Source organism: Staurois parvus, unplaced genomic scaffold (assembly GCF_062004578.1).
Source record: "Staurois parvus isolate SC_StPar_1 unplaced genomic scaffold, SC_StPar_1.0 ptg000013l, whole genome shotgun sequence".
In the NCBI taxonomy this organism is placed as follows: domain Eukaryota; kingdom Metazoa; phylum Chordata; class Amphibia; order Anura; family Ranidae; genus Staurois; species Staurois parvus.
In genome coordinates, this window is record NW_028317809.1 from 12,163,788 (window position 1) to 12,186,310 (window position 22,523).

General features: G+C 40.9%; 1 protein-coding gene across 1 annotated transcript; it reads left to right on the forward strand.

The window, feature by feature from the left end:
* Positions 1-8,266: 8,266 nt before the first annotated feature.
* On the forward strand, positions 8,267-20,849 carry LOC149473614 (la-related protein 6-like). Its single transcript, XM_089676295.1, has 3 exons — positions 8,267-8,430; positions 15,660-15,870; positions 19,287-20,849. The coding sequence occupies exons 1-3, from the start codon at positions 8,282-8,284 to the stop codon at positions 20,352-20,354; spliced, it is 1,428 nt and encodes a 475-aa protein (XP_089532421.1). The 5' UTR covers positions 8,267-8,281; the 3' UTR covers positions 20,355-20,849.
* Positions 20,850-22,523: the final 1,674 nt, after the last annotated feature.

Sequence of the window (22,523 nt, forward strand, 5' to 3'; positions counted from 1 at the left end):
TGTGGAAGGTGATGGGGGAACGGTGTTCGTAATGGCAATCGAGCGGCTAGGTTTACACTTTGATTGCTATTAAAAGAAAGCTGACGGCTGTCTCTTAAAAAAAAAAAAATACTGGGGTGGGGTACCAGGCATCATCCTGGTATAAGCTCCAAAAGTCCAGCAATATTCAATATGTGGGTAAGTACGTGTATGTCACTGGACAGTAAGTAGTTAAATATAACATCAAAAATGAAATATACTGCAGCTTGCCATTCCTTAGGTGTGGTGGCTGCACCCGTGTTGTGTTTTTTTTTTTTTTTTTCCCCAGTTTTCACCAGCAGATCTGGCCAGAAACACTTCCTGTATTCGAGTGCCCCCACTTTGGATGAATTGGCAACAGAGACCCCTTTTGAACAGTAGCATTGCTAATCAGGGGTCAGGTGAGTGTTAGATGCACTAGCAAATCTAGATGCACTAACAAATTGATGTCAAACTTTAGCTAACATATTTTATAAGCAGTTACAGCAACAGTTTCTTGTTCCTTTTGGGATAAAGGTTTTATATAAATACATAAAATCTAATTATTGTATATTTTTAAAATATATTCTTCAGATTTTTTTAATGAAGTAATTTGAACATATTTTTCCATATATTTGTAAATGCATTCTAAAAATGTAGATAAAAATATTTTTCAGTTATTTTGTAATAAAAACTGCCTGTGTGTCTGTGTCAAAATTGTAGCATTTCAAATATGTCAATATTTTTGGGAAGAATATTCTTAAAATGTATCTCGAATATATCTTTCTTCCATATGGATAGTGGTCAGTGTTGCCCATAACATAGAGCACCTCCTTGCATTTTGTTCCTAGTCTGCATAATGTATCATGGAGAAGATTGTTTTGGGCGATCTACACTGTTCTTCTGGAGGCCTTTTAAGTGGTAATAAACCCAAATGTTCTATTTGTCTGGTTTGGGAGCAAACTATTATGGGATGTTTGTGTATTAGCTTAGTGGGGGGGGGCTGTCTCCAGCAGCCCTCTCTCCAAATGGGACTGTCTGGTGTGAAGTTTGAATACCTGTGTGCAGGGGCGGACTGCCCATTTGGAAACTCGGGCACTGCCCGAGGGCCCGGGGTCAGTAGGGGGCCCCATGAGATGCCCCTGGTACCTTTTTCATAGGCTTTTTTGAGTTTGGGCAAGGACACAGGGGCCCCATGATCCCCTATTGCCCGGGGGCCCCATGAGTTATCAGTCCGCCCCTGCCTGTGTGTCTTTTGTTTGCTAAATGTTGATTGCCCCTCCCTTGTCATTATGCAGGGAGGGGTGATTGTCCCCTGAGTGTATATATCTTGTATCTGTGTTCAAATAAAGTAGTTTTACCTCCTGGTTTACTTCAAGACTGGTGTCGTCTAGTCTTGTATGGTCAGCTGTGGTGTCTGTTGTCGGTGTTCGGACGGGGAAACAGTATTCTAACGGAAGTACTCAAGCGCAGTCTGGGTTGGTTCCGTTACAGCTGGAGTTTGACTTCAATTTGTTTGTGTATCTAAATGCTAGTACATCTAACACTCCTTCCCCTGACAATGCTGCTGTTAAAAGGTGCTCCTTCATCCAGAGTGGGGGCACTCTAATATAGGAGGTGTGGTGGCAGTAAAGAGTCCGGTTGTAGGAAAACTTGGAACTTGTGTTTTAAGAGCATGTCAAACTACAAACGCCCTAGGCAGAAAAGCAACTCTAGGGAAAACGGTCAGTTATTTATTTTTTTTTCTCAGGATTTATCAAGCACCAACAGTTTACACAGCACTTTTTAACATAAGGGCAGATAGTACAATTACAAATTATTACAGGAAGGATCAGAGGGCCCTGCTCATTAGAGCTTACAATCTACTTCGAATGCAGAAAGGCAGCGGGAAGTGATGCACCAACAGCATCTGTTTCAGAGGGAGAAGCGTGTCCTGTCCCAAAGAGGGAAGACTACCAATCCCTAACCCATCCCTACTCATCAGGAACCTTTCCCTGCCACTAGTTGCTTTCCCTGACAGACGGGGTATCGCTCTCTTTTCTACCCACTTTTCAAACCACGCCAAGACCCGGAGGGTAGAGATTTATAAAGACCTTACTAACCCAAGATGGCCACCAGGTGTCACATGGATGCAGCACAGCCAACGGCCCGAGAAACAAGGTTTCCCTTGACTTCCTTTCCAGGCTGTGACGGCACTCGTTTGAGCGCCATCTGCAGTGGAGTAAACAGACTGCACCTGTCTACAGGTGACCACAGAGGAGGGAAGCCTACAAAAATGAATGCATCCACCACATCTAACGACCGATAAGCTGTAGTGTATTACATTTTTGGGTTTAATACTACAGTAACTATAATGGGCTTATTTAAAGGCCAGCTGCACCCACTGATATCTATTCTAGGAAGGCGCTGGTTTCAGTGCACACACGAGTGTCCTTCGAATTTTTTGGATTATGGGCAATTGTTGCTAATTGGATTGGCTGTAAGCAGAAATAGTTTTTGACATTTAAAATTTAAGCAGCATGGGTGGAGTTGGGCACATATGCCAAAGTTTAGAAATGTCAAAATTTCAATGTATATGCAGAAAAAAAAGAAACCCTTAACCAAAACCTGTTACCATTCCAAGCATCTGGGTTTATGAATGCCCAGGTCACATTTCACAAGTATGGTTCTTGTTGCAATGCACCTGTATGCAAATGAAACCTTGAAATAATTTGATCAGTTTGCCCAGCAGGCATTTAGCTCTTTTCATCTAAGCAATTAAATAAGTTTCTCACACCCAGGATTCTCAGACTTTTATTACGAAGTGAGAGTGCTATTTATTTTTTTTTATTTTCTTTCTCTCCAATAATCAAGACATGGCTCCAGCATCCTGGGGATGACCCAGTTGAAGTCTAAGGCTCATTGCCCAGGCTAAAGAGTATTTTTGCTAGAGGTGGAGAAAACGTTGCACAGGACGTGACACTGCCCAGGGGGTAAGTAAAATGTATTGGGGATTTGATAGTACACATTAAAGTTCACATTCATGCTATGCAGGAACACATGCAAAATTGCACATGTTCCCGTAGTGCATAAAGAAGTGCTACCCCTTTGGAGATGCACAGCACTGCCATTGTTAATGACACCCAAAAGCACATTGTTGAAGTGCTTGAGAAATCATGCGATAAAATGCATGGTAAATAAATCTGAGTTTTACTGAGACTATGCACCACAATTTAGATGTGGTAGGCAGCCCGTTAAAACGCGTAGAAAACATGGCATGGCAACACATGTGCACTTCTGTACTGCACAAATATAAGTCTAGCCTAAGAGGGGATTAGAACAGTTTTTTAAAAGTACAGTTGTCCTTAAAAGCAGACCTATTCGTAATTTTACCTGTATTGCATAAGTGTATTTCATGTTGCAGGATATATAGCAGCACCAGGGAGGTAGAGATGTGTGATGGAGCTGTAGGCCCTTTACAAAATAATCTAGAGTGGGTGACTGGGGACAAAGAGAAGGCAAATGTATTTAATACCTTCTTCAGCTCTGTGTTTACAAAGGAACATGGGGGAGTTCTTGTCCATAATGGGCATGGTATTGACACAGCTCCAGATGATCCACATTGGCTCACAATTGATATGATCTAAAAATATTTAGACAGAATAAAGGTGAATAAAGCACCTGGACTTGATGGCATACACCCACGGGTCCTTAAAGAATTGAGCTCTGTCATTTCAAAGCCATTGTTTCTAAGTTTTAGGGACTCTTTAATGACTGGCATAGTACCACTGGATTGGCATAAGGCCAATGTGGTGCCAATATTTAAAGGGGGATCAAAATCTTTACCAAGTTAGTTTAACTTCTATAGTTGGGAAGATACTGGAAAGTTTAATAAAAGACCACATAGATGAGTTCTTGCTGGGAAAAAAAAATATTAGACACCGTGGATTCATGAAAGACAGAAGTTGTCAAACAATCTGATTTTTTTTTTTTTTTTTTCTCCCCATGAGGAGGTGAGCAAAACCTTGGACAGAGGAGTGAATGTGGTATACTTCTTGGATTTTGCAAAAGTGTTTGACACAGTTCCCCCCACATGGCTAATGTGTAAGGTAGTCTATGGGCTTGGAAAAATCTGTATGTAAATGGATAGAAAACTGGCTAAAAGATCGTATTCCGAGAGTAGTGGTTAATGATTCATACTCCGAATGGTCTAAGGTTCTCAGTGGTGTACCCCAAGGTTCAGTGTTGGGACCCTTACTTTTTAATAAATTAAACGATATAGGGTCCGGGATTACACATCCCATATCAGTCTTTGCAGTTGACACCAAGCTGTGCAGTGGAATAACATCCTTACAGGATGTCTCCAACTTACAAGCCGACCTCAATGCTCTGTTTAATTGGGCAACTATGTGGCAAATGAGGTTTAATGTTGATAAATGTAAGGTTATGCACTTGGGGGATAAGAATATGCATGCATCATACATACTAGGGGGAGTACAACTGGGGGAATCAATGGTGGAGAAGGATCTGGGGGTTCTGGTAGATCACAAGGTTAATAATGGCATGCAATGCCAAGCTGCAGTTTCTAAAACAAGCAAAATCCTCTTGCATTAATATATGGAATATGCGGTTCAGTTTTGGACACCAGTTCAAAAAAAGAACATTGGGGAACTGGAGAAAGTACAGAGAAGGGCAACCAAACTAGGAGGCATGGAGGAACTAAGCTATGGCGAAAGATTAGAGGAACTTAATTTATTCTCTTAAGAAAAGAAGATTAAGGGGGGGATATGATCAACATGTATGAATAAATCAGTGCTTCATATAGTTAACTCTGTGTAGTTATTCACAATGAGGTCACCATAGAGGACAAGGGGGCACTCTTTACGTCTGGAGGAAAAGCGATTTAATCTCCAAATACGGAAACGTTTCTTCACAGTAAGAGCTGTGAAAATGTGGAATAGACTCCCTCAAGAGTCGGTACTGACCAGCTCAGTGGATTGCTTTAAAAAATGCCTGGATTCTTTCCTAGATACAGAGAATATAACTGGATACTAACATTTACATGTAAAGTTGATCCAGGGAATATCTGTGTGCCTCCTGGGGAAGGGGGGGGGGGAGAATTGGGAAGGAATTTTTTTCCCCTGTGGGAGCAAGTTTGTTCATGCTTTGCTAGATGTTTTGCCTTCATCTGGATCAACTGTGGGTATAGAATTATAAGATTAGTTGTTAGGAGGAGGAGTGCCCCATCATTGGTATTAGGAGGCCCTAATTGTAACAAACTAGCTCATCAGAGCTGGAAGCGGAGTTCTTCTTTTTCTTGTTCCCTCTGTTATTTGAGGTATTCCTAGATCATTCCTCACACCCCCCCTTTCCAGTCCTGAGAGACAAACGTTATCTCCTGACAGATGGTGGGGGTCAGCCCAGGAGAAACATTCCTGGTGGGGCCAGCAGTCCGGGGAAACTGTCACCTTTCTCACCTACGTCTGATAAGGCAGCATTTTTCAGAGGGCTGGGAAGCATTGACCCAAAACTGTGTAAGCCCACACATTCTCAAACTGACCAGAGTAATTGCACATTCCTCAGGTCAACCGTATGTTTCATGTCATGTATTATGAAGCTGTAGTTAACAGTTTCCCACAGACCACTCCCAAAACGTGTAGTCAGAGCCCCCCCCCCCTTTGAGAGGGACTTTTAAGAAGAGACAAGTGAGTTAGAGCAAGTCACACACAGAGATCTCCCAGCAACATCGTAACAAGAGGAGATCAAGAAATCACCCTGTTCTACAACTTGGATCTGCAAACCCAGGCATATGGGCAAGTAACTTAACCCTGTAATCTGCTTCCTAATTATCTCTTTGCTGTATGTGTGTGTGTATGTATATGTATGTGTATATATATATATAATTTTTTTTTTTTGTGACATCTTGGTAAATATTTTATCGCACCTGTTTTGACCCTTGTTGTAATAAATCTTTCTTTCTGAAAGTGTTAAACTGTTTCTAAGCGCTTACTTGCAATTCACGAATCCCTGCCGTTGAAGAGACGCTACTGTTTGGTATATCTCTGTATAACAGGTCCACGGGCTGTGCTATATAGATCAATATTTCAATCATTATAGTGTATATTTGATAACGGGAGTTTCCCAGTCTCCGACAAAAGTGGTGGTGGCAGTAGAGGGTTAGTTGTGTAATTAACCCGACCCAGTAACAAGCGCATTTAGGCTGCAGGCACCGATTGTAGTCCATTAGCTGGGCAATCGCTGTGCTGGGTGCAGCTGAGTGTGGCCTTGTTACGCGCGTCACACCGCGGTTTTAGATCGGCCGGTCCTTCGGTCACGAGTTTGGTGAGAAGGTCTGGGGTCTGACGCCGTGGGCGTGACGTATTACTGTTAGTCGCAGTCGTGCGATTGTCGCCTGTTGGTGGCGGTGATCGTGGATTCGTGACACTAATCACTGGTGGAAGAAATATTGCTTCATTGTTTCAGTGGGAGGAATAGTGCTTCATATCATTGGAAGGAATAGTATATCATGGGCCAGATAGAAGCTTGCAAAATGCTGCAGTTTGGAGACCCCTGATATAGAAAAACTTATGCTCTCTATTTTCCTCCTGCAGCCACTACAGCTTCTCCTTCTCTTCCTCCTCCCTCCCGCTGGTATTCAGCTGCTGCAGGAGGAAAATGGAGGGCTTTGATTCTTCTATCTGTCGCCTCTCCTATAAAAGTTCTGATGCCCCTCCAGTTGATGCAGGGGATGTCAGGATGGAGAGTGGGAAAGGGTGCTGGTAAATTTGTAATTTACCGGCATCTTCCTTTTTCTGAATGGGCACAGTGAGTGAGTGATTGGTACTGATCTCTTCTGTGTCCATTCATGACTGAAGCATAGTAAACTGCTTTTTTTACTATGATTCAGTTTCTGAATCAATGGGAAGCTCTGTACAGAGATATTCCTATCCGTTCTGTGCATCTCGGGCTGCAGAGATGGGGAATAAGGACACAACTCCTCCTTTCTCTGTTTCAAAGGTGGAAGGCTTGGAGGGAAGGGTCCTGGCTTGGGGGTCAAAGGAGGCCATCCATGGTTTTATGCACCAGGGCCCTGAAGGTTCTAGTTATGCCTCTAGTCCCTGCTATGGGCCTAGCTACACGGACCACAAAGATCTAATATGCAGAAAATGCATGCTGGTTTTTCAAAATTGTTCAGTAACAGGGATGGGATTAAAAAAAAAAAAATGCTACAACAGAACACTTTTGGTACTAAAATAGTACATTTTGTATAGAGACGTTCACATCAGACCAAAAAGGGGTACAACTGAGATTACATGAAGGATGCAGATTTGGTCTCAAAGTGACAATCCAATTAAATAAGGAACAGTTGGGAGCTATGCACATGGAGGTTTTCACTGGTCTTGGATCTAAAAAAATGGGTAATTGGGGTCACAATACCTGCATGAATGGGAATCTGCATATGAAGAATTTAGTGTGGAAACATTCACTGGATGGTTTGGTTTAATGTGTGATGATCAGCAAAACATTAGATTGGTAGTGAGGCTATAATGTAGGAAAATAACATTTCAAAATTAATCAACTAAATGAATAAATGGGATCCTTTAAAAATTGGTTTGTGTGTGGTTTTTTTTTTGTTTTTTTTTTTTTTTTGTTTTTGGTTTTTGTTTTTTTTCTCCTGTTTCCCTATTCAAGGCATTTGAATTTGTCATTGTTTCTCTTTTACTAAACTAGACTTTTAGCTCCCATCTATTCACCAGACTTAAGTGATCATGCTGCTCAGTTTCATTCCCTTGCCAGCTTTGTAAGATAACCTGTGTGTTTTTGTTTCTTGTTTTTGACAAATACCAGTGTACTTCTGTGAGGGTGCACTGATCTGCCTACAGTGTCATAGCTGCCTCTTACCGCTACTGAGGAAATTGGTGATGTCACTACTGTGCTGGAGGTTCTTGCATAAGGAAGCAAAGAGAATAAGAAGCAAAGTCCTCCCTCTACCAAGGGGGCTGTCCCTGCAGAGAGATATGATGTAGACCAAGACATGGAACATCCGTAATTGGGGAGAAAATGTCTGTAGGGAGACCACAGGCAATGTTTGTAACTAGTCCTTTTGCCCTCTGCTTGCTTTATATTAACAGCTTCCAGAGTTGAGTTCCTCTAAGTAGTGCTAACCTATAAACATTTAACTCCCCTGGCATTTCAGCATGAACCTTTGAAATTATGGATACCTAATATATCATATTGAATAGCCGCAAACTTGCATATGTGTAAAAATGTTTTAAATGTGTGTTTTCAGCCTTATGGGAACATCATGGCATCTCCTGGGTATCCATATCCAAGATCTCCAAACAGCATCTGTAGTCTACCTGTTGATGTTCGCCCACATTCATTTAATTCAAGACTGAGACACAGAGAAATGAGGCAGGAGTCTAGGAATGAGTACCTAGGTTCTTCTGACAGGTAAAAAATACCCTTGGCAATACTTCATAAATATGAAAACTCTTAACACAGTGGCATATATATATATCTGTATCTCTATCTCTGCTATGGTCTACAAAAGGCTCACTTGGGCATGTTATGGATGGTCTGGTCTAACAATCTTAATGCCTACCTCCCTTTTTTGCATTTACAAAAAAAAAAAAATTTCTTCTAATAAAAACATTGTTAAATGTTTTAAGAAAAAAAATCTACAAATGCATAAAGTGATGGCAGTTGGGATTTGAATCTGACTTTTTTTACACCAAGATTTTTAAACTCATCAGAGACCACCTTCTCTCGCCTACAAGGTGGTTTTCCTTGTAGCCATCACCTCTGGGAGCTAGCTACCTTGCCAGTAACCCTTTCTGGTTTTGCACTGTCCGGTAACTGTTTTTTGTGGCTGTTACCTTCAAATACACTCTAATTTAGTTTTTGATAATGGTAAACCTGCCTAGTCTTTTTGTAGCTAAATCAAGCTGCTTAATTACTGTCCTGTCAAACCATATTTGCAGTTATTGTTTCTTGAATGATACAAATCTGAAGCCTATATTATGAATATTTTGGAAATGGGGATACGGGCATACCAGGCATCTGTTTTGACAAAAAAATTAGGATAACGTGGTGTGGTACTGTGAAAAAAGCTCATAATCTGTTATGAAATTGCTTTGTCACTGGCCAATTTGTACAAAGCTGAGGGCTCTAGCATTATTTTTTTTAAGTTTAAACTTTGCTATAGCTTGCTGGTATGTTGTGGCTGCTACTTCCACTACTCAATTCTGGCCTATTGCCTCTGGATTAATAAAGTCTCAGCCAAAACAAACAAATTTTGTTCAATTAATCTGATTGGGATGTTGTATTTTAACCAAGCCAAATTTAAAAGTTTTAACATTTTAATTACACATTCAATATGTGATGTCAGAATATGGTGTTATCGATGCTGTCTGTGAAAAATCATGTGGTTCATCAACTCCACAAACTTTCAATGCATCTCCCAATTATTTTGTTTTTAAAGGGTTTGGTGTATTTCCCATGCAACCTTAAGACTCATAAAATGACCTTTTCTCCCAGAGCACACTTTTTCTTTTTTTTTGCTTTGCTAAATGTCCAACGTGGCAGTGGCCTTCTGTAACAAAAGCTTGGCTAATAGCTTTGAAAATGTTGCCAGAATTCACCTCCCATAGACTTCAATGGGGTTGGCTGCTCTCAGGTTTTGCTGTTCAAGCAGGATTTGACGAACCCTTTGCAAACTGATTCGCTCATCCTACAGTAGACACTTGGGTTGATTTTACAAAAACTGAAGAGCTCAAAATCGTGTGTATGGTGTTCCAACCAAAAAAGCCTAATTGGGGAAGCTGACTGGCTACCATGTTCAGCTGCACCAGGAGATTTCAAACTCTCCAGCTTTAGTACATCAACCCCATTGTGTTTAGTACAAATGTGATCGACCTATAAAATCTTTTTTGTTTAGGTACAAACTGGTCAGCTTCTTTGGGGCTATGAATATTTTAGGTAGACCTTTTTTTTGAGAACCTCTAGTGGCAAATATAAGCCATTAAACATAAAACCAATACATGTGTGTAATATACTGTTAAAAGATATGCTTGTTTGTAACTTTATTTAGGGCTCCAGCTTAAAGGTTTTTTTTGTTTAGGATCTTAGACGTCACTCTACAAATTCATTAGAGGGTAATCCTTTGATTTTCCTTTGATCTTTTCATGCCGTGTGTGTGTTTTCCCTTAGGGGCTGCTGGATTTGATTTGGGTCTCCCTATGCTCTGCACAGCCAGGCAAAATGCATTTTCACACACCCCCTCCTCAGACCGTAGATGATTACTCCACCCAGCTGCACTAAGTGTATTTCCTGGGCAAGGGAGCCAAAGAGCTGTTAGTTTAGAAACCTTCCCAGTTGAGAAGCTAAGAAGCTAGTTTGGTCTTGTACCTGACTGCCCGCTCGCCTTATCAGGTCCAGGGGGTATAAGTGTACTAGCACTGTCCTTTCCTGTTGGCTTAGTGGGTTGGTGGCTGCCTTCAGGCCTTTCGCTTCCCTGGCTGCTTCCCTGTTGCTCAGGATGTCCTCCCAAAGAGATGGTGGTGTAGTGGAGATCCTCTTTTCCAGTGACCTGCCTGTTGGTGGGCTCCTCTCCCAGGCTCCACACTCCAGCCTACCTCAATTCATTTTCCACCCAACACTGCACACCTCCCCCAAGCCCTGACACATTTGAGGCTTGCCTTGGTCACCATGCCCAGCATCCTGCCAGGGGATTGGCCAAAGGTCTTCAAACATTCAGATCTGGGCCTCTTCCAGAAATCTCTCAGGTTTCTGGAGAGGTGGGAGAGCTCCAGAAGCTCTGTCCTGATAGAGCCTCCTAGCCTGTCGTGTGGTGAACTCCTGACTCATCCCAGGCTGTTAGTCAGCCTCTGTCTTAAAAGAAACAAAACCTACACCTACACACACACACACACACGATTTGTTTTATTTTTCAGGAATGCAGTTCGGGCACCTCCAGCACTGAATGTATGTAATGTCAAGAGGTGCAGGGAAGTTTTATTGATGCTGGCTGCTAGGGAATCTATTCTATATAGGGGGGGGGGGTAAATCTATTTTTGCATGGTGGGCTATATTGTTGCTGGGGAGGACTGTCGTGGCTGGTGGGGGATCTATTGTTACTGGAAGGGATCTACTGTTGAGAAAAGGTCTATTGTTGCTGGCTGCTAGGAGATCTGTTGTTGCTGGGGTGGTATTTTGTTGCTTTGGGGGGGGGGGGGTTATTACTGTTGGCTGCAGGGGATCTATTTACTGCTTTTTCTTAGCAAATTTGGTATGGGTGGAACCAAGGGACAGTGCTTGGAGGTGGGTGGGTGGGAGGATACAAGAAGTGATTCAGAAGGGGGGGGGGGAGGAGTCCTGCATCTTTTCTGAGAAGGGAACAAAAAGTGTGTCAAAAATTGGTCCATCTGTCATCAAGCTTTCTTATTTCCTCATTAAAGTGTTTTAGGCTGAGCTGCGAGCCACAAATGCACTGCTGTCTTCACTTCATCAGAAGTGAATCTTTGTCATAGGGCTGCTTTCAGGGAACCATACAGGTAAAAGTCTGATGGAACAAGATCAGGACTATAGGGAACATGCTTTAACACCTGAAAACAAAGTTTTTGCAGACTGTCAGCCGTGTGTGGTTTAATCTGACCTTCGGGCTGCAGCTCTTCAATTAGCATTTTACTGTAATGAGCACTATTGATTGTTGTAACCTTTTTTCCCGATAATGTTCACTGCTTTTTCGTGCAAACCACAAGTGGGGCATTAATTTTTTTTTGCTCGCACCGCAGCTACAAACGAACTGGTGTAACATGTTCACACCTGCACAGCAGTGACTGGGAGAGATAGTAGCTTTGAACGGAAAGCGGATAGTTTGACTTGCTCTTTGTGACGAACATGGTGTCCAACCCCTGCCTTTCTTGCCAACTCGTGACAAAGGCCCAGCCAATCTCTCAATGCGCTGTCACTTGCGTAACAATGCCATTCAGCTGCACCCTGCACAAAGATTTTCCAGCTCGCAGGACCACAATCTGTGCTCAGCAGCCTGAGAGCAATTGTCATTGGGTTAATTATGCAATTAACCCTTTAAACTCCAAACTGCCACCAGGCCACAATGTTGGCAAGAACAAATGTGAACAATAAATGTCTGTAACACACACACGTCACCACAGACAAGTATGTTCAGAGGATTATTATATACAGTAGCACTCTTTAAGAGACAGGGATTCTTTAGTTAAGTGTTCTTGCATGGCAAGACCACTTACTGTTATTTCACATATATATTCTTATAGCCAAATTTACCACCCTAACTCCTCCCACAGTTTTTACACTACATAGACAGTAATATACCAAAACGTGCAGATTGTTCCCGATTGGTGTGCGATTACTTTGTGGAACATTTCGCCAAATGGTGCATGAAATATCAGCGTTTTTGTGTTGAAATTGGTCCCATGGGAATGAATGACGGAATGTTCAAAACTAGAGTGTGAGCTGAAAAATCAGGACATGATTTCTAAACTGCCATCACTCCCTCATTTTTAAGCCCACCTACACAAATCTTATCAAAACATTCAGCTATCCCTGCTGCCACTAAAAATGTCCACGGCTAAGCCTTAGTCCTGATAGTTGTCACAATATGACCATTTGTTTGCAACTCACGCCGCCCATTGACTTTCATTGAAACTGCACTCTAGCCACCTCAAAGTTGAAGGGCAATTTCTAAACTGTGACTGTGACTTCATTTTTAATATTTCAGAGACATACTATGCATCAAAATGTAGGTCTGGGTCTTGTAGTTTAAAAATTGTAAAGCCTACACTGAAGAGCTTTATATTGTGAGAATCACAACTGTTTGAAGATGGCAACCGCCAGTGAAGTGAGCAAGTTGGAGCAGTTTGTTTTTAAACGCTCTTCTCTGCCCTTGCTGTAGAGTGAGTTGCCATAGGAACCCAGGTGTGTGAGCAGGCAGCAGAGTGACAAGCCACTCCACCCAGTTACTTCGCCCACTCCAGTTGTAGACTACTGGTGGAGGCAAGAACACTTCATACAATTTCCCCAGAAATTGTAGCTTTTCTAGTTTTTTATTAAAAGCTTTACAGATAATTTCAACGCTTTTCAAAATAGGGAATATTACTAAAAAGGTAAAAATGGTGCAATTTAAATATTTATAGGAAAAGATGTTACAAAGACATAAAGAAAACAATAATGCAACAGAGAAATAAAAGAAAGGAGTTAAGAAGGCTGAATACTTGCAAAGTCTTGGTTTTAGCAGCGTCCAAATGTCAGAGCAAAAAACGTTGCCTTGGCTCTTAAGTCTGTTTTAAAATGTTCCTTGATTGATGTTAAATGAGAGCTCCATCTTAAGTCCTGTCATCCCCTTTTCTATGCTATCAAGTGGGTGTGGACAGAGACCAATAATCGTGTTTTTAAGGGATGGGTGCTAGGAGGTCACCAAATTTATGACCAAGTCCCAACTACAGTTTCATACTAATATTACAACTTCCAATACGTCCAAGTGGTATTTTAACAACTGGCAGATTAATCAGAATTATATTTCAAATCCAGGGATACCAAGCACAGTGTACCTTTTGTCACCCAGGAGGGAAGAGACTGCTTTCTCTCATTTTCCATGTGCTAACATAGTCATGTATGGTATTGATTTGTTTGGTATGATATTCCCTATTCAAATATATACCTAATATTAATGTGTCCGGTTTCTGTTGAATTCTATGAATTGTATGTGGAATTGTTACATGTGGAACAGATGTTTTATGGAATGCTCTGCATTCCTAGAGCTCTAATGGCTTTACAGGTCATGTGTGACTGCTTGACTGAGTTACTTTACGATAGGGCAGAGGAGAGTGTTTTTCTTGGTTCCTGGAAACTGACATCCTGCCAAAACTAATTTAGCTGTTTAGAGCCCTGGATGCTGGCGTCTATTTGTGTTTTTAATTAAGATAAGAGGCTCTTTTGAAGTTCATTAAACGTTACAGCTACAAATTCCATAGTTTGCAAAGGGATAGGGGGAATTATGGCAATACTGCTCAGGAAACCAAAATTCTGAGACCTTAACAAGATGGCTGTCGCGCACAGCTTCCATGTCTCTATTGCGCCCAATTGTTACACTCGTATGTATAAAATGCGTTTTTTTTTTTTTTTTTTTTTTTTTTTTTTTTTTTTTTTTTTTTTTTTTTTGTGAGGAGTGCCCATGCATTTTAGAAATAACTTGAAGGCTCAACAAAAATATTGAACAAAGACACATGTGCCACCAAAATGGCACCATGAACACCATGAAACCAGTGGTGTGAATGACAGACAAGCTAAGAACATCGATATCTGCCATATCTTGTTTTGTGTGGACAATATGTCACATCTTGTTTTGTGTGGTTCAGAGTACAAACCCTCATTTGCAAGATTTATGCTTTAAACTTCAGTTGCACCTCCTTGTCAGCAATGACCATCAACCACTGATGGCGGTTTCATCCGGAGACAGACCTATCCCCAAAATATACAAAGGAATCTATGGAACTGGATACTACTGATCTGAGGTTAAAAACAGCCTTATTTCCTGTAGCGTTTGGCAGATGTCAATATTATGACATTCTCAGGAACGATAAAGGGCATGCAGATTTAAACCACAAACCATCCAAATTGGCCATTTTATTTGTATTTAGGCATAGCCGAAAGAGGATTTGCAAATATACTTGTACAATCAATAAGACAATAACATTACTGTGAGAGATGTGGTTAAACATCATCTGTATTCTGACTAACCATAATTAAAAGAACTAACCTGTGTTATACCTAGCAACAGTATATAAAGAAATTCCTAACTTGCAATAAATGTCCCCAATTTATTCCACTGGCCAGTGAATGATAGAGTAAAAAATTTGACTGGAACAGTTTGGGCCCTTGAAGAAAGCACAACGGTTCCCAGAAAACAGCTGATTAAATTGTGTTGTGTTCGTCTCTTACCAGACCGAGTGCCTTCTTCTGGGTCTCCTAACATGCTATGATTCTGTAAACAGTCAAGTTAGACAGGGATAGGAGTTACTGTGATGTCTTTTAATCCTACCGAAACATTCCTTCTCCCCCTCCCCTCCCCTCCCTTTCTTACAAGAGGTAGGTATGCTCTGTAGTTCAGTCTTATCTTGCTAGGCATCCAAATCGCACCTCCCAGGGGGGAGGTTCCCTGTCTCTGAAACCAGTTCTTGTGCAATATATAGTCTTTTTGCTTCTCAACTGATTGCCGTCATCTATCGCGGGGTTCCATTCATCCAGCAGCCCACCTTCTAGCTTTTTGACTGTCACTTTTTTTCCTCTCTACAGCATGTAGACACACCACTTCCTATGCTTTGTTGCATCAGCCTGTCGCCATCGTTCAGGATCAATCCAGACCTAGCCAAAATGGCTGCCCCCTGCACTGGAGACACTCCATAAATGAGCATTGCAAAGTGGTCTCCTTATGGATGGCTTCTGCATTAATGAATATTCCGTTTAGCACTGTCCACACTGCAGAAGGATAATACAGCAGCAATAAAGAGAGACATTCCTCAGCAGCCATCAACTAAGGTCCAGGTTACACCTAGTAAATACATTGCCTTAATAGACTGCTGAATAAATGGTGAGAAGCACTCTGCTAATGTAAAACTGTGACTTCTCTCATGAATGTTTTACAGAAGTTTCTGTGATATGACTGGAACCTTGGATGAGGACTCCTATGAAGGTGATTTTGGGATCCCTGATATGAAGCTAATTGAAAAGATTGTAAGCCAAGTAGAGTTTTACCTGTCTGATGAGAATTTGTCTCGCGATGCCTTTCTACTGAAACATGTACAGAAAAACAAGTTGGGTTTTGTTAGCATTAAATTGCTCACATCCTTCAAAAAGGTGAGGTTTTTTTTTTTTCTGAATCTGTTTTGCTAAGGAATGACAATTAAGTGGTGAATAAAGTAGATAGTTTAACACTTTGTTGAAGACTTTATAAAATAATGTTGGACTAGACAAAAGTAAGGTGCTTCTACTTAAAAATTATCCACCTAAAGCTTGAAATCACCATGCCAGACCAGCAGCCCCCATCTGCTCATGTATGGACATCCCAAAAAAAATGAAATGTCTGCAACAAGGTGAAATAAAGTGTTCTTTCTTGTATGCAAGGATTAAAATATTCCATAGAGCAACCAACACTAACATGTTTCAGTCAAAAGACTTTATTCATAGCCAGAACATGGCTATGAATAAGGTCTTTTCTTGACTGAAACGTGTTGGCATTGGTTACTCTATGAAATATTTTACTCCTTGCATACAATAAAGAATTTTTTTTTCACCTTATTGCTGACATTTTGGATTTTTGAATGTCCATTTTTAAAATGGCTTTGTTTAAAAGTTTAATGTTTGTGATGAATGTCTGACTTTTTATTATTTTTTTATTTTTTTTTAACTGCTTCCCGACTGCCCTATAGCAAAAATACTGCTACAGGGCAGCACAGGTGCACAAAATTGTGTGATTTTTGCATCTCTGGGTAGGGGGCGCGCGTGCCCTACCCGCATCGCCATTCATGGACGTCAACCGGGTTCTGGCTGGTTACTCATAATGCAGCAGGGGTCCAGATAAAAAAAATCAAAATTAACAAGTACAATACCGCTTTTAAAGTGTATATGAGCATTCACCTTGTAAAACCTCCCATTCAGTTTAAAATGGAAATAAGGCAACACATCTGTGTATACATTTAATTTTTTTTTTTTTTTAAACCTTTTAAATAAATGCTCCTCCTCCCTTTTTTTTTTTTTTTTTTTCCCCTCCAGTGAATGGCTGTGCATGTCGGCATAAGCCTGATCACATTTGGCACCTTTTTAGGGGGGGGAGTAGGTACCTGGCTTTAGCAGGTACCCGCTCCCACTGCTGGCTCAGTTCAGGGCCCCCCTCCTTTCCCCACAGCCTTCTGGGACACTTCACAGGTCCCATTTAGACTGTGGTCCAAGCACAGCACAAGGCTTCACTGCAGTTTTTCCCTTAGTCAATTTGGTGGCGCTAGCACCTGATAGCTGATTTTGAAGAATCTGCTCAGGTGAGAACAGTGCTGGATGCCTGGACAGGTAGGTTCCCTAATGTCAGCAGCTACAGTATTTGTAGCAGCAGACTTTTCCTTTTTTTTTTTTTTCTCTCTACAAAGAGAAAAACACTTCATTATGCTGTACAGCGGTGTTCTGAAGTGCCGTACAGTGCCATGCATTTCTGTCAGGTGTGTTCTGATGCCCTAGACTGCTTTTACTGTGTGAATGGAGCACATAGAAAACAATTGCTTTCTGTGAATCCTTGTGGTGATAGATGTATTCCAATGCAGTAAAATGCTTGTCACTGCACACTGTGAATTAACCAAGTGTTCCCATTAGGGAGGTTGTTGAAGCAAAATATGTAAAAGATAAGTCCAGTACTGTATCATTAAAACTTGAAAGGTTCTCTGTACCCCCTGTGACATTTGTAGAAAAGACTTCAGATGCACCAGAAGAGACTTCTGCATCATTGCCTGCTAGATTCAATCCCACACCCCACTACAAAGTTGTCTTGGTAGTGTAGACTTGCCCCTAAAGCTGCTGGTCATACAACCAGCACTGACATTAAACCTGGTATGACTAATTGTCTTAGGCATTATGCAGAGTGAGTGTTTGACCCTTGTGTACCAAATCCACTTTTTTCAGTAATTGCTTGCTGTGATGGTGGAAGGGGTGGGGGGACTTTACACTTACTTTAACCAAGAGATCTGAGATGCTGAAAGTTTGAGCTACTGAATGGCTTCAGCCATTTCATCACTACATAAATCCATGGCACTGGTCCCTAGTAATGTACAGACTATGCAGAAGGCTCTTCTACCTGTCTCTGATTTTGAAACCTACTTTATATTAGGATCCACGGCCATATTGTCACAGCTGACACTTCAGATATTTCGCTAGTGAAATCTAGCAAATGCGACCAAGAGGTTGGTATGGGACTCTAGCAAAATTTTGAGGTGTTGCAATGTGGTCTAAAGTTTTGCTCCTAGTATGAGGTGATTGGTAACAATGATATGGTGAAATGTGGCAAAAAACATGACAAATGTGTTTTTTTTTTTTTTGTTTTGTTTTGTTTTTTTTTAATTTCATGTGCAGTTAGGGTTTATATACATTATTTTTTATTGTATGAATCCATTTTAAGCAAGGTCTACTTCTTATTTTTGTTATAAGCATTTTACTTGAATCTCTCTCCCTCAAGTATTTTAACCACTTCCCGACCGGCCGTTGTATATAAACGGCCGGACGGTGGCAGTGCAGGGTCGGGTGGCCATTTATAAACTGCCTCCCCGCACCCTGCTTGTGTGTGCTCCCTGGGAGCACGAAGCACCGCGATCCGGTGCCCGCTGTGTCCTCCGGACACAGTGGAACACCGATCGTCGGACAGGACCTCTGTGCGAGGTCCCGTTCATGTGATCGCTGATTGGCCAATCAGTGATCACATGCAAAGTAGTAAGAAAGATGTCACTTGACATCATTGCTTACTACGTGTGAAATCTGTGAATGATCAGAGGTCACATGGTACAAGGCTATTCACAACAGCCTTGTACCATGTGACAAGCTGTGACCAATCACAGCTCACGCAGTACTTCTCAATGACTGCAAGAATGCAGACAGAGAGAAAGAGAATGATTGCTTTTACATATATGGGTGTAAAAGCAATCAGTGTAAAAAAAAAAAATCTTCTTCACCCCCCACAAGTACAGTGTCACCATAGTTGACACTGTACTGCTAGGGTGACATTATGTAAAAAATAATATACAAAAATATAATAAAAAAAAAAAAATTAAAATTATTATTTTTGGTTATAAACTAATTTGGATTTTTTTTTTATTAAAAAGATAACAGAATCAATTTTGGCCAAGATTTATGATGAAATATTATTTATTTGCAAAATTTTATAAAAAAAACACTTTTTTTCCAAATTTTTGGACTTTTTCATTTACATTAAAAAAAAAAAAAAAAAAAAAAATCCCAGCGGTGACAAAAAACCACCAAAATAAAGCTTTCTGTCTCAAAAAAAGGTAAAAAATTCATTTGGGTACAGTGTTGCATGACCGTGCAATTGTCATTCAAAATTTGATAGTGCTGAAAACTGCCCTGGTCAGGAAGGGGGTAAAAGTGTCCGGTCTGTTAAACAGAAAACGTACAATATTGTAGTAATGTTCCTGAGTAATCAGAAAAAAGCATTGTTTACAGACATAATCTTATTTTATTTATGCTGATTTTTATACTTTAACTTTTTGTTTTTCCCCTAGATTAAGTCCCTTACAAGAGACTGGAGACAAACCTTGTATGCACTCCAATTTTCAGATATCCTAGAGGTTAATGAAGAGGAAACCAAAGTGAGGCGTAAAACTCCAGTTCCAAATTCTTTGCTTGGACTTCCTCCCACAAAACTACTGTTGGCCTGGAATCTAGATTCTACAGATAAGACCAATCTTGTAAAACCCCAGAAGAATGTCCTGGAAACAGCCACTTCTCTGTTTGCTTCATTTGGAATTCTCACTTCTGTACGCATCTTAAAACCTGGAAAAGAAGTGCCAAGTGATGTCAAGAAATATTTAGCTAGATATCCTGAGCTGGCTACAAAACATTGTGCACTTGTAGAATATGAGAACCTGGAAGGAGCTCGAAAGGCTCTAGAGACATTTAGTGGCGGTCAAAGTGCCACCAATGGTGACAGTGGTATCAAAGTTGTACCAGTAAGTGGAAGAGGTACACGCAAGAAAAGTGGCATGGAGTCTGATGAAACTGAAAATTGTGATTTACCAGATAAGAAGTTGGCTAAGCAATATGGTAAACTTCCAGTAAAGCTGCAATACGCAGTGGAGGATGCTTCTTGTTACAGCTCATCAGAATCTGACAGTACTCCAGCTTCTCCAGTTTTGGCACCTCGTTTTCCTTTGAATATTGCAAGCCCAGATTTCTCTTTCAAACCAAGCTCTTTCAGCAGCCCTCGCTCTAGTCCATTGTTGGCACGCAAGTGGTTCTCCCAACCTTGTCACAACCTTTCTCCTTTGGCTACAGATCATGGGAATAGAGTATTTTCTAGTTATGGGACAAGCCCAGAAATGTTTCGGAGGAATCCAGAGCATTCTAATGACAGTGGGATTTGTTCAAGTTCTTGGGTGCAAAGACGGAAAGCTGCTGCTCACAATCTGTGTTTGGAGAACAAGTCTGTGTCTTGTAGCCCTCTAGCACTGAAGAAGGCTTCAGTCTGTCATGGGCTTCCCACTGGGATACTTCGACTTCCACATGGGCCAGATGGAAGTAGAGGCTTTCACAATAGCATTGGCAGAGGGAAACTTGTCCTAAGGCACTAAGAATTAAATATTTTTCCTTGACGGTCCTGTTACTGTTTACAGCATTTTTTTTCTTTGGACTTGGGTGCTAAAGATCCGCTTTCAATGGGATGCACTTTGAACGCTGTAAATCCTTATATTTGATGCATTTACAGTTTGAATGTTCTCTTCACATGTACAATATATAAAGCATGCCTCTGTAGGAGTACTCGGCAAAGATGAGTCAAAATTTAAAATCCATAGCTTTAAAAAAAAAAAAAAATCTTTTGGTAAATGGTTATGGCAAGTGAAGGTTTCAGGATGTACTTGTAAATGATTGGGATGTTTAGAGTTTTTCATAAAAGTTACTGAATTTACAATTTTGTAGACTTTCAAATGTGTAGCAAACCTTTATTGATAATATATAATTCAGCAATGTGTAAATATAAAATATTTCCAGGCAATTATTTTAGTAAATTGGCAAAGGTTTCCTTTGTTATGAGTTATGGATACAAAATAAAATGTCTAACCTCCTGATCACGCCATTTTTTGCACTGCGTTAACTGACAATTGCGCGGTCAAGCAACGCTGCACCCATATTAAATTTACTTCCTTCCCCCCCCCCCCCTTCCCCACAAATAGAGCTTTCTTTCAGTGGTATTTGATCGCCTGTGCGTGTGGGGGTTTTTTTTTTTTTTTTTTTTTTAATCAAATTTCATCATAAATTTAGGGAAAAATGTATTCTGCTACATGTCTTTGCCCAATACGTGTAAATTTTGGTTCACATGAAGATTATAGTGTTTACGTGAGTGTGTATTTATAGAGATACACACTGGAATTTTATTGTTAAACTAGTAATATCAGCGACTTATAGTGGGACTGTGTCGAGCATTCTGACACTGTGAGGAACTGACTTGGTGTCACTGACATCTCCCAGTGACACCAATACAGTGATCAGTGCTAATAAGCACCGACACTGTATTAATGGCACTGGGCAGGAAGGGGTTAACTTGTGGGGCGATCAAAGGGTTAACTGTGTGCTGTTTCATAGTATGCTGTGTGTGCGCTTTCAACTGTAAGTACACTGCTTTGTATGGCTCTATGCAGAGCCATACAAAGCAGTGTGCAGGCGTTGACAGGGAGAACTGTATTGTTTTCATACAGTTCCCTTCCCCATCGGTAATACTCAATCTGAGTTCCAGCAAGCAATCACCATCCGGGACCTGGTGACTGACAGTCGAGGCTGCGAATGATGGCGCAGGTAGGGCGCCCCCCCCCCCAACCTTGAACTGCAAAATTGTTTAAATTTTTGTTTTGTTTTGTTTTTTTTTTTTTTTTTTTTCCCCCAAAGTTGCTGAATTCCTGGAGTTCAGCTTTTAGGGGACAATTACTTCTACCACGAGCAGGAGTTTTGAATAGTAGGTAACAACATATGAAGTTTCTGCTTCAAGTGTTGACTTAACCGCTTTCCGTCCTCCCTATAGCAGCAATACTGCCGCCCTGTAGCAGTATTTCTGCTATAGGGCGGATGGAAAGCAGTTAAGTCAACACTTGGAGCAGAAACTTCACAGGTTTTTACCTACTATTCAAACCTCCTGCTCATGGTAGACGTAATTGTCCCCTAAAAGCTGAACTCCTTGGAATTCAACTTTGGGGAAAAAAAAATTTAAAGTGTTCATACTGTGAGTCAAGTCCAACAAGTGCCTGATATCTCATGGACTTTCTCTATTTACATTTGACAGGTTTATTGTGCTCCAGGAAGATAGCTTCCACAGCTCTGAAGCTGGACATTCTAGTCTCCGCTCCTTCAAGTGAGTCTCTACAAAATACAAAGGTTTCTGTAAATGGGCAGCAGAGGGGAAGGGTGGGCATAACTCCTGTGTATGCTTCTCTCCTCTTGCAAACCTGAGTGTATTCTCTGGCAGTGACATAAATCTGTCAGATGTAAATAGAGATAAGTCAAGTAGGTGGCAGACACCATGTTCGCTTAAAGTTGAAATATAGGCAAAACTTTTTTTATTTATTTATTTTTGTTCATTTTGGTTAGAGTAGGGGAGGGTGTTAACCCCTGTCAGTTTTTTGCTGTGTCCTATTAGGAAGATTTCCCCTCAGTTCTTGTTCTATAGCCATAACAGGAACGGAAGGAAATTCCTCAATACGTTTGAGTCACTGACCTAAAATGCGTATCTAGATCATACAGCTCGTGTTTAC